This window comes from Vitis vinifera, chromosome 3, assembly GCF_030704535.1.
Source record: "Vitis vinifera cultivar Pinot Noir 40024 chromosome 3, ASM3070453v1".
Taxonomy (NCBI): Eukaryota; Viridiplantae; Streptophyta; class Magnoliopsida; order Vitales; family Vitaceae; genus Vitis; species Vitis vinifera.
In genome coordinates this window covers 1,961,901-1,975,002 of record NC_081807.1, presented here as the reverse complement: position 1 = coordinate 1,975,002, position 13,102 = coordinate 1,961,901, and the positions used below count along the sequence as shown (strand labels likewise).

Genomic DNA, 13,102 nt, shown 5'->3' with positions numbered 1-13,102 from the left:
TCACATTGAAACTCGAAACCAATGAATAAAAGCAGAACTGTACCCAGACCACAACCGAACAACCAATCAAACGGATCCAAACACCTCAAAAATCAACCCGGCCCACCATTCCAACAAAACCCTACCCAACCCACGATCCCCAAAACCCCCAAATCAACGAAACCCCTTCAAAACTTCAGATATCAGAAGAGCACACCTCAGCGCGGGCGAGAATGAAGACGAGGTAGTTGTTGAAATCGGGGAAGTGAGAGAAGTGCTGGAGCTGCTGCCAAATCTGAGACTTATCGGAGGAAGGAGAGATTTGGTGTTGGAGTAGGGCACAGATCGAATTGAAGCCTTCCTCTTGAGGCTGCCACGAGGCTGTCGCCGCCATGTTTTGAGGGAAGAGAGAGAGAGAGAGATTTAGCTTCTGGACAGGTTCAGAGGTTTTGGCTGTGAGAGAGAGAGAGAGACAGTAGAAAGGGAAGAGAGAAAAAATGGTAGGATTTTTGGGATGGGGACTGGGGGCAATTTTATAGTTCATACTTTTTTATAATGCTAATCATGTATATGTAATTGAATGTAAGTTTTATTATTAATTTTTTATTCTATAAAAATATATATTTACATAATTGAATTTTCATAAATTTAAATTATTTAAAAATTATCCAAAATAATAATAATAATATTTTCAAAAATACCATAATTTTGATGACCTGGACAACTATTCTCCAATCAAATAATTATCTGTGATCATGTGAACATTGATTGGCATGAGACAAAATCATACCTTGAAAAACTATTTCATTCTCAAACGTTTTTCTTCTTCTTTTTTTTTTTTTCTAATGGGATTTTTACAATTTTAGGGTATTTGAAAATTATTCAAAAAATAAAATTATTTTTATTATATGCAAAAATATTTCCAAGAATGTGAGTGGTTGGATCATGTGGATCATGGATTGAAATAGGACAATGTTCTATTCAAAAATAAAAATAAAAATACATTTTCATAAATTTAGTTCATTCTATGAGAAATTTGTCCATCGAATAAGCAATTTTAATATATCTTATTGATTGACATAAAACGAGTATGTATAACTTGAAACCTTGAAATGCCCAAATCAAGCTTGAGTTATAATTAAGGATAACAAAGTTTGATTTAATCCATCAAAATAATTGGGATCAAAATTTAGTTTCATTTATTTAATTATGATATAATCATATTTGATTAAAGTTCATGTTAATCTACATAACTCATTTAATAAATAAGTTATTTTTGATCGACTAACATAATACGAATTTAATCCGAACTGATTTATTTAATAATTATGTTAATTAAAACTAATTATATCACTAACCCACTTTACTCTTATTTAACTCATTTTAAATAAATAAGCTAATTAGATCATATAAACTTATGAGTGAAATAAATAAATATATATATATATATATATATATATATATATTTCCTTACATTAATATACATATATTGTTTGGAAATTAAAATTCAAAATTCCTACATTCATCAAATGTTAAAAATGTATAGAAGAAACTATTTTGGTTGAGTAAAATTGTATCCTTACTTTAAAAATTATAGAATCGAAAATCAAAGTGGATGCTACTCTCATATTATTTTTAGAAAGATTGAAAACCCATTCGGTAGAGATTATAGAAAGAGTTTTTGATATCAAAAATATTTATAAAAAAAAAAATAGGTGTTTAGCAAAATTTAAGAAATACTTTTAAAAATCTAAAAAATGACCTATTGTGTTTTATGGATAAATACTTAGAACCTGTTTAACAGTAATTCTAAGAAATATTTCTATAATTTTTAACATTTGAAAAATAACAAATTTAAGTGTTAGAAATATTAAAATTAGTATCGAACAAGCTATTAGAATGTGTTTAGTAGTTATTCCAAAAAATATTTTTAACATTTTTAATACTTAAATGATAAAAAACTTCATGTGTTCAAAAAATTAGAAACACATTTTAGAACAACTACCAAATAGGCTATCGATCAATAATTATTTTAAAAACACTTCCACATAAAACAATGTCTTATATCAAGGACAAAATTACCATATTTACACAAATAATGAAATGTTTTATAACGCCCTGAAATTTTGAAAAATCTCAAGGCCACTAAGGACTTGACCATGCTTTCACAAGTACACAATTTGACAAAAATTTAAACATTTCAACATTTCAACACTAGTCCAATATATTAGAATAGGAAAGAAGAATCTTCTATCCATTCTATTCAGGAAATTCTAAAAATATTGTCATTCCAACTTTATATATCAAACAAACATTCATCATTTTCCATACCTTCCTCTTTTTTATTTTTAATATATATATATTTCTCACTTAAAAAATATAAATTTAATATCTTTAAATTTTAAAATCATTTATTTTTCATATAAAAATTATTAACATTTTCTAATTTTAAAAATTGAGAACATGAAATATATGAAGCTAGTTTTTTTTTTTTTGCTTACCTCTATTTTCCCCAACCAAAGAGTGGGAATGCGAAAGTCATTTTCACAAAGTCAGTTCATTTCATAGCCTATTAAATCATGGAATTGGAATCCAAGAAACCATCCCAAGTCCCACCACACCTAAAATGGAAAAAGGGAAACTGATGCCAACTTCCAACCCTCTCATTCACATGAATAGAAAGTTATTTCATTTATTTATTTTCAGCAATGGGGCCTCAAAATTCTTCCTGATGAAGCAACCAAGAACAATATACAGGTGGAAGAATAAAGGAATCACTGAGAAAGAAGCATGAAAAGAAAGACCAAATGCATTGAATTGAACCTCAGCCTGCTTTTGATGTTCTTGCTACAGGTGGTAGGATAACTGAATCCAGGTTTCCAGGATAAGGAGTCCATAACCCCAATCCGCCCCTACTCTCTTTCAAACCGGTTTTATTTGTCTTAAATTCATCAAGTGACTTCACCCACTCTACAACAGAAGAATGCTCTCGTGTGTGTGGGTGCAACACAAACAGTGAATTGTACTCGCAGTTTGGAAACATAAAGAACTTGAATAAACCGCCCAACCTGTACACAACGTAGCCAAAGCTCAGCTGGTCTCTTGGGGTAAAGAGGTTGACCTCGTTGAACCACAAGCAGCTAAATAAGTTATTCAGTGCAGTGTGCTCCCGTATGATAACAGCCCCTTCTGGAACATCTGCATTTCACAAATGTGTCAATGATACATGATAATAGGGGAATTACCAGAATCACAAAGGAAGATATTGCCTAAATATAAACCAGTACAGAAGATAGGATGCTGCTATTCGTCATCAAGAGCTTTTGGCAGAAGTTAACCCCAAGAATCTATATTTTTTTCTCCTAATTTTCAACTTTCTGGGCAATGTAATAGTCTAATAGAAGGTTTGTTTACAAACCAATTAAACCAATACTTTCTTGAATCATTGTTACTCCATCTGATTGGAGATAGAAGCACATGTAAGTTGAAAGGAGATCTGGGCTCAGGCATGCAGAAGCAAAAGGGAAGCCAGTTTATTGGCTCCTAAATTCATTTTGGTTGGCAGCAAACCAAAATATTAAACTAAAGAATAAGAAGGGAGTAGTCTAGGAATTAAAAGATCTTCATTCATATGAACTGGAGAAAGATGATTATCCTTTCCCTCTTTCTCGAGACAACATTTATGCTATGTTTGGTTCCAAGAAAGTACTAAAAAAAGAAAAAGAAAATATTAAGGAAAATTGTTTTCTCATCTTTGGTATTACTATAGAAAATAGCAAAGCAAATAAAATATAATTAAAATTAGTTACAAACTAATACATTTTAAAATTATTCACTCACCATACAAAAGGGTTAAATTAAATGAAATGAGTTTAAATAGTATATAAAAATAATTTATTAACTTTAAATATATTTTTTATTTTCCCTAGTTTTTTTCTTTTCTTCTATTTTTCTTTTATATTTTCTTTCCCTTATATTTTCATTCCAATTTTCCATGAATCAAACAGTAGTGTTCATGTTTAGCAAGTACATAAGTACAATGGCATGAGGTGCCCTCACTATTACTACCTTGAGGTCAAGTCTGATTGTTACTTAAAATAAAAACCAAAGAGAACTATAGAACCAAAATATGTTGAGGAGTTCCCCTCTTACCACTAATAGTCCCTTTCTTTGGACTCCAGGGTTTCATACCCTCATAACTGTATATTTTCATGTGGAGATCTATAAGAGGCCGTGCATAACGCTTCCTCCGCTTGATTGCATCAGCCTCCTCATATATACTGTGATGATGCTTGTGCTGTGCAATGGCAAAGGTGTGCTTCCCACGCCACAAATATCTGCAAATCACATATATCACATGATGTTTATCAAGTTATTTCTCCATCTAGCTCATTCAAAGAAATGCTAAGGAATGACAGTGACCAAATATAGGTCCAAACCAGGAGGGTTCTTCAATCAACTGTCTATTCAATCATGTTAACTTAACAATCAACCTATTGAAAGAACTGTAAGTATGTGTGGATCTTCTCACACAACATTTTAAAAGCTCATCTTAAAAAATCACATGTTAAGAATCCAACTTGCATATTATTAAGAGAAATACATAAGAAAATACCTTTCCAGGATGAGTAATGGATCAACCATCAACTCCATTTTCCCATCAATCCAAATGCTGTACTGTGCCTCAGGAAACAACCTGTGGGTTAATATCTTAGGAACCTTCCCATTCCTTCTAGGCTCATCATAAGGTGGATGTTTCAGTAGAACAAGACGCCAAATACCCACCCATAACCCCCCATCAACATCCTCTTTAACAGTAACATTTTTCTTGATGAAATCAAGAGATATCTCATCCATCACCATAAGAAAACAGAAGAGCTTTTTAGAACGGGCGCTTATATCTGAAGGCTCATGAGGGGTATCATATCCATCGAAAATGCCAGATGCAACCACAAACCTACACTTCTTGGCATAGTTGATATCTATCGGGTTCATTTCTGCACCCCCATTTTGCATAAAGCCACAGTGCACCTGAAAGGCAGAGCATTGTAAGGCACAACCATACTGATCCAACTGGGAAAATAAGGCAAGGTTGCTAAACAATATATAATAATATATATCAAATTAGGGGCTCTATAATTCAATAGCACTGATGCAAAGAGATAATCTTTTTTTTTTTTTTTCATTTAGTTAATAAAAGTACATATCATAAGCAAGAAATTTCAGCTATAAAGATCCCAACTATTTTTAATTTTTTTTAGGATGTATACATGCATGCATGCATACATACATACATATATGTATATATATATATATATTCCTTTTAGAAATAATTAAAAGAATTAGAAGATTTTCTCATTCCAATTTGATAGAAACAACTCTCCCCATTCCCTTATCTTCCATTTTTTTTTTTTTTTTTTATAGGTAAAGAAAAAGATCTATTAAAAAAGAGACGCCAATAGAGCAACCCAAGGTAAACAATACCTATACACCCACCACCAAACCAGCCAAAAAAAGAAAAGTAAACAAACACCCAAACAGGTCTAAAACTGACCCCATTCCCTTATCTTCCAAATGGACCAAATCTATAAGACCTTTTTTGTTTTCTCAAAGACCACTACACTTAGTTGCTTCCTTGCTTCCCAAAAAGGAAACTCCAATTTATCAAAGAATCCCCTTAACCTGCATTCCTTTGTAACAGTTCATGAAGCTTCCCCAGAAATTACAAGGAAAAAAAGAAGCAGAAAATATGTGAGTTTAATCAAGAGTATTGTCTTTATTCTTCAATCTGCGCAAAGACATCTTTCATGCTCAATCAAGGTAATAAGCCAAATCACTCATTACCATTCTTCTTAAATCAATACATAACAAAACAAGGTCTTTTATGCGGTTCATAAAAAACAACTATAAGATCCTAACTGCAGACTAACAGTTAGATAATTGTTTTTCCTGGATAACACTACTACAGTGGTAATCACTATTTGCCTTGAAAAGCCCAGAACTCTTAACATTCTAAACTCAGTCCTCTAAGATAACTAGACTAGAAGCCATGGTGTCTTTCCGGTGACAAGAACATTCCTACAATAGAATATTCAATATTTTCAATTACCAAGAACCAATTTACTATCATGCATGTCAGCAATAGGAAATATTGTAATCAACAGAACGGAAGATGGGCAGTACTACCATTCTAGTTGTATAACTCCTAGAATCCTATCAAGTCCTCTGACTGGTTTTCAATTTGGCAAACAATGTTAATAATTATTTATTTATTTTAAGTTAATTCTGTAAAAGGAATAAACAAAAGTAATGAACAAGAACTCACTACTGAGACTCCTCCATGATTGCAGACGAAACTATGCTCATTACTAATGATTTTAACACACCTCAAAATTTTATATGGAATGCCATCTAGAAATCATACTAAGAATCTCATATAAGAGAGAAGTAAAGTAGTCCAATCTCCCTAAGCACTCTTTAGTTTAGTTCAAGTTCAACTTGGTAGAAGAAAAGATCAGGTGGAAAAGAGGTCTCCTTTTTTCAGCTATATTATCTCTGCTTGATCTAGAACTAAATTAGCTAGTGATAAAGATGTCCATTCTGATATTGTAAACTCACTTACAATTTTTCCATTTTATTTAAGAGGCAAAATTTTCATCCATCATTTGGGAAAAACAACTAGTTACAGTGATTCTGTAATTTAAAAAGAAAAAAAAGGGGCCAATCCTACCATATAAATTCACCAATATTAGAACCTAACAAATATTGTAGACATGCACCACCAATTTGGAGATCTAGATATCAGCCAGTGAAATGACTCTCGGTCAAAATTAAACTAGAGACAAGGGGAAAAATATTTCAATGTAATATGGGAACAATACAATAATTCCTAAGTGTGTTGAAAGGTCCTCAGGCTTTGCTACTCAAGTTTTCACCAATCTTTAGCCATGAGGAGAATACCCAAAAACCAAAAACTAGGATATATTGATATGACCGTGGACTTGCCCTCATACTAATTTAGCTTAAATTTCTTTCTTCTCAGGCAGAACATGCGCAATCTAAACAAGAATGAAGAACCTAAAATTTTATGTTAAAATATAAACTAGAAACTCAACTAACTGACTGTACAGAGAGAATATTTCAATTACCTTCATGGTTGACTTTAATCTAAAGCTTTTCTCCCTTTGAAGCCAGCTTTGATGGCCACCAAATAGTGGGGGTGATTGAAATTCGTTTTTCTTATCTTCCACAATGTAGGATAGGTTTTGAACAATTTTGTCAGGGGTTCTTCCCTGTAGAATGACTACTTTGTCTGGGTCGTTGGCAATGGGAATTGGACAACCTAATTGCAAATCAGCAAGTGAATATCAATTATCATAAGTACAAATATACACTCTATTGAAGATAAATTTCTATAATCTTACGATGTTGTGGCTTTGGTACAAGTCCCATATTGTCTAACACAACAAATACTTTGCTTTCTCTGTTACAGATAGCTGCACAATAAGCAGAAAACTTCAGAATTATTTCAAACCATTAAAACAATGTAAATTTTGATCTGAGACAAAAATTCAGTTATACATGACCTTTTCATTAATCCCACACACTATTTTAGTCCAATTCACTTCAATGATTTGCAATGTATTGGTTTTTTCCAACTTAAATTCATGCATTGTGTTTCAAGATTGAAATCACATAACCTATTTTCCAAAATACCTGAAAAAAAGGCAAAAGAAGATTCGCAAGACCAGATATGAAATAATAATACAGTGAGGATGAGTAAAATCCACACAATGCCCCCTACAAGGAACAGGCGAATGAATCCCCTCTTCCAAACAGCCTTCATTGGATAGTCTTGGGATAGCCTCTCTGAAGAAAATAAACCACCTTCAGCATCTGCATCACCACATCATTGTTGAATATAGATTCACCAAGGTCTACTTATATGTAAGGTCAAGCAATTCCATATGTAAAATCCCATAAAGCTCTCTTTGGTTGTGAACCAATGGGAAAATGACTCAGACTAAACTCAAAGCAATAGTCATAAACCCAATCACTTTGATTCAGTCCGATGGATCCTTTTTAGCCACCCCCTTCACATTTTTGGCACTGTTTGCTTCTGTTTTTAACAAACTGTCTCATTTTCCCAACGCAAATTTATTCCCCTGAGAAAGGACAAAATAAGGTCCCAACTTCGGGGAACACCAAGAAATATGTTTCCAGTTTTTCTGTTCAAGGAAAAAGACATAAAAAAAAAAGGGGTCTTCTCTCAAAAATCTCTTTTCTGAAAATGGAACTAAACCAAAATAACCATTAGGTTTTTCATCATTCAGAAGCTAACAAAACCATTTGGCCAAGTCAAGCAGCTTTTTTCATTCTTAAAGAACAAACTAATTGGAAAAAAGGAATAACCATAGAAACATCTTCTTTTCTTTTCTTAGTTTTCGCAGCAATCAAACAGAGGCCTAATTAAATTATAACTAAATTCAATTACCTCTATTTTGCTGAAATTGATTATTCCGATCTCCTCTGCGGTTTAGCCGCAAAGATACAGACCTCTGAACTTCGGTCTCCATTATCACTGTTTGGTACGTCTCATCTTCATATTCTTCACAACATTCACATACAAATTCCACTAAAAAAATACACCAAAAGGATATTATTTATAGATCTATCCGGTGTCGGGGCTTCTCACAATCGCATCAATTTCCCCAAAAAATAAAATAAAAAAGGGAAGAGACTTTTAGGGCAAATAAGTTATTAATGATTTAGGAAGCGCACAGATCTGGAGCTCTCTACAGCTGAAAATTTGATTTTCAAGAAAACTGAAAAAATAACGAGAAAAAAAAATGTCAAGATGGGTGTTTGGAAAATGAGAAAGAACGATAAAATGCAGTTTCGAAGAGAAGAGAAATTGAAGTGGAAGCGGTGACACTTACAGATTGAGATTCAAGCACATATAGGCGCTGACGCGGAGTTCCTGAACGACGTCGTTGCGGGCTGTATTGCGGCCCGTGTCTTGGAGCTCTTGCACTCGGGTATTTGATCAATAAATAAATAATTTTTTTTGGATTATTTATACTTATATTAAAAAAAAATGTTATTTTTTATCAAATTTAAAAATAATAATAATAATAATGAGAACATTTTTCCTAAAAAAAATATATAATTGGTATTTGTATCTACCCTATTTATGTATTTACTCAAAAATTAAAAACTTATTAATACATCAACCCGATAATTTTAAAAATACAAAAAACATTTTGTCGTATTCTTCTTTCTCTAAACACATCTTCTTCCTCTTTCTTTCAACCCATTTTTTTTCTATCTACAAACCCTAATAAAACATCATATTCTTTGAAGAAAAAAGTAAGTTTAGTATGTTTTCACATGCTCACATAAAAATAATTATAAAATAAAAATCTTTTAAAAATAATTCAAGTTTCATGCACTAATCGATCAAATATAGTGTCTACGATGATAAAAAGTAGTAACTATATTATTAAAAGGTAATACCTAAATTGTCAAATGTAATACCTTTGACAAAAAAAAATGTATGAAATATTGATTATTTTTTAAATAGAGGCTTAAAATTTGTATTTTATAAACTTTGATTCATGTTTTGTTGTTTTTTTTAATATAAGCTTATGAAAACTTATTTTTTCATTTGGAAGCTCATTTGACAAAACTATCGTCGTAAAACAATTGTGAAAAAATTAGAAGTGATATGGAAATGAGAAATCCTAAAACAGTGCAATAGAAACAAGAAAAAAAAACAAAAAAACAAAATTCATGTTATAGTGTCCAAAACTTTGAAGAGTGGATAATAAATAGAAGTCTGAACTATAGTTTCGAACATTATTAAGATGCTCAGAAGTATAATATTGAATATTTTTAAGATATTTAGAAATACAATGTCAAACAAGCAAAATAAACGATTGTATAACTCCAAACACCGTTGACGACATCTCTTTCTTTTCTTTCAACTCATTATTTTCTTTTAACTCAGTATTTCCTTTTAACTCATTCTTTCAACTCAAAAAAATATGATGGAAATGCTTATTTGCGAGAAAAGCAATTATTTTGCTAAATTTATAGAGAGATAGGAAGAAAATAAATGAAGAAAAAAGAATAAGGAACTTAATATATTTTTAATGCTTAATGATAGTGTAAGGATTTCAATGAGAATCCTAGTGAATGTAAATACAATTGTGGATAAAAAAGGAAAAAATAAATAAAAATAATAAGAAATTATTTTAGAATTGAAAAATAATTACTAGATTAGTAAAATAAAAAGTATTTAATATAAATTTAATTTAATTTGACAAATTCAAATATGAAAATAATTTTTTACATAAATTTAATCTAATACTCATGTTGACATTCTTCGAAAATTTAAACATCATGGTCAAGATCATATTTTAAATAAAATGATTAAATCTCCCTTTAATAATACGGTTTAATATGCTATTATTATTAAAATTATATAAAAAAATATATTATCACTTTTTCTTTTACAAAAATATAGCAATAATTTTTCAATTATCATTTATTTTGAAAGCTAGAACTAACGTTTTAAAATTTTCTCACAATTACCTTTCCTCCTAAGAAAGAATTAGTACTAGCTAGACTCAAATTCAAAATTAAATTAATTAATTAAAAAGAGTACAAATTTTATTTTTTATTTAAAAAAATATTTTTAATTAAAAACATGATTCAATATATTTCTAGTATGAGTATATCCTTAATAATATCTCATAAATTACAAATATTGTGAATTATTCAATACGCTTTATTATAATCGTTTTTATTTCAAAGAAAATCATTTAGGATGTGTTTGGTTTTGGAAAAATATATAGAAATAACAAAATGTTTAAAAAAATATTTTATAGATAATCAAATAAGAGAAGTTTCTTGTATTTATTCATTTATTTTTCCTTGTAATTCTATGATGACCATATAATAAGATGTTTTTAGGTTATGTTTGGTTTTCAAAAAATTTGAAGGAAAATATGAAAAAAAAAATTGGATTTAAAGGTAATAAATTTGGTTTTTTATATACTACTTCAAACTTATTTAATTTATTTTAATTTTTTCATATAAAGATTAAGGTTTTATTTGGTAACTATTTTTTAAAGCAATTTTGAAAAACGGTTTTTTATAATAGTTTTTGAAAATTGTTTTATGATGTTTTGTAAAACAAGGGATCTGAAATGTTTTTAATATTTTCAAAAATAGTTTTTATATCTCGTACTTCATTTATTTGTAATCATTCTACATGTTTGCCTAATTATTTTTTAAAACAACTTCAAAAAATAATAAAAAACAATTAAACACCATGTTTTTTTTCCTTAAAAAAACAGTTTATAATTATCAAATAATGTTTTTTTGTTTTGAAAAACAGAAAAATGTTATAAAAAACAGTTGCTAAACAAGTCTTAAATGATTAAAAATGTATAAATTTATAACCAATTTTAATTTAATTTAACTTTTTTAAATATCTTTCTTGTGAGATAATGAGAGCTCCGACAATCTTGTAAATAAAGAGATATGCAAAATAAACATAACGATAACTATCATTTATTAAATAATGATTTAAATAAATTACCAATTCTTTGATTAGATAAAAATATGATATTAAATGAGACAATCATTAGGCACATTCCCATAATCAATTGTCTATTTGCGATGATTAATTGTGTCACGCTCTTCAATTTCCATTTCTCATATGGCAACTTATTCTCCAATCATTTTCATTGGCACCATCTGCAAAGCTGTCCATGCAGCAATTAGGATTAAATCTATGACTTATGTTGATGACAAAGCCTAAAGGACTTTTAATGGTTCAGAAAAATTTCCAGAGAAAATGTGAGGGAAGGAAGATGAAGAAGAAAAGAAAAATAAAATTAAAAAGTAAAAAAAATAAAGCTAATAATTTATTTTTACGTATTTATTTTAAACTCATTTTATTTATTTTAACTATTCTATATAAAAAATAAATAATTTAAAAATAGATAAGTTTATAATTAAATTTACTTATATTTGATTATTTTTTTTGGGTATTTTTCATAATAAAACCAAATATGAAAAAAAAAATTTTAAAATTTATTTTTTTTTCCTTTTTTTGGTATTTTCTAAGAACTAAATATATTTGTAAGCCATGTTAGGTTTTGAGAAAATGTTAAAGAAAGAAAATAAAGAGGAAAAATTAAATGAAAAATAAGGTAAGACAAAAATTATATAAATTTTTTCTCAAAAAATAAAAAATAATAATAATTTCCCATGTTTGATTTTAATGGAAAAATGGAAGAAAAGTAAAATCAACATATAAAAAATAACCTAATATCAAGTATTTCATAACTAATATAATTAAAATAGTTGTAAAATTAATTTATCGAATGAAATGAGTTTCAAAAAATTAGGTGTTTTGATTTACCCATGTTTAGTAAATAAAATTCATATGCAAATAAAAATTATCATGCTCTTTATCTATTTATGAAGTTGAAATGACATGATCATACTATACAAACTCTTTTTAGTTTAAGTTTTGTTTATAAAACGTGTCACAATCAAATAGTTTACGTCATTATCGTAGTATCAATTTTTAAGGATCTAACAAAAAATATAATATATTAATCAAATATTGAAAAGACAACTATAAAAGAAGTGTTTATAAGGTTGAAAACATAATATATCGAATTTTGACTTTCAATCATCATCCATGAGCTTCAATACTACAACTTCAAGCGTAGTCACCAAAAAAAGTCAAAAACAAAAATAATTTACATCATAAGCTACACATAAAAAAATAGGTTTAAATTTAATCAACAACCAAAGTTCGTGGCAATCAATTGGATAAGCAAGAAAAGCTTGAGCTTGACTTATGCCACCGATAAGAGCTTAATTTGCTTTCATATGAATACATAACTTGTACTTTCAACCTTCGCAATCTCTTCAAACAATTGTTTTTTTGTGTAATTTTAAAGATTGCTTATATTAAAAGCTAGTTCTAACTGGCCTTAATTATTCACTTATAATGTTAGAGAGTGTTGGTTTTTTTTTTGTTTTTTGTTGAAAGTAATTTGATTTTAGACTTTAGGTAGTTTGTTTTTCTATTTTTTCA

The 13,102-nt window shown here is 29.2% G+C and overlaps 2 protein-coding genes across 5 annotated transcripts in view; both read right to left on the bottom strand.

Moving 5' to 3' along the window:
- The window catches only part of LOC100250435 (transportin-1), a 35,661-nt gene extending 35,149 nt beyond the window's left edge, over positions 1–512 (bottom strand). Inside the window, exon 1 of one of the 2 annotated variants that reach the window (XM_010648290.3) lies at positions 197–512. In XM_010648290.3, the coding sequence (XP_010646592.1) occupies positions 197–373 (177 nt within the window). In that variant the 5' untranslated portion in view covers positions 374–512. Of the gene's footprint in view, positions 1–43; positions 141–196 lie in introns of those variants that run through there. The other variant, XM_019218943.2, reaches the window with a different exon arrangement.
- A 2,258-nt stretch (positions 513–2,770) lies between these two features.
- LOC100255620 (probable hexosyltransferase MUCI70) lies at positions 2,771–9,030 on the bottom strand. 3 transcript variants are annotated; one of them, XM_010648299.3, is made up of 8 exons: positions 8,919–9,030; positions 8,474–8,804; positions 7,696–7,875; positions 7,404–7,475; positions 7,128–7,321; positions 4,595–5,010; positions 4,132–4,316; positions 2,771–3,177 (listed from the first exon to the last, which is right to left on the bottom strand). In XM_010648299.3, the coding sequence occupies exons 2-8, from the start codon at positions 8,553–8,555 to the stop codon at positions 2,804–2,806; spliced, it is 1,503 nt and encodes a 500-aa protein (XP_010646601.1). In that variant the 5' UTR covers positions 8,556–8,804; positions 8,919–9,030; the 3' UTR covers positions 2,771–2,803. The 3 variants fall into 3 exon arrangements, with proteins under 3 accessions (XP_010646601.1, XP_059591783.1, XP_010646607.1); XM_059735800.1 differs by having other exon boundaries at positions 7,696–7,848; positions 8,919–9,012; XM_010648305.3 differs by lacking the exon at positions 8,919–9,030 and having other exon boundaries at positions 7,696–7,848; positions 8,474–8,912.
- Between the last annotated feature and the right edge of the window lie 4,072 nt (positions 9,031–13,102).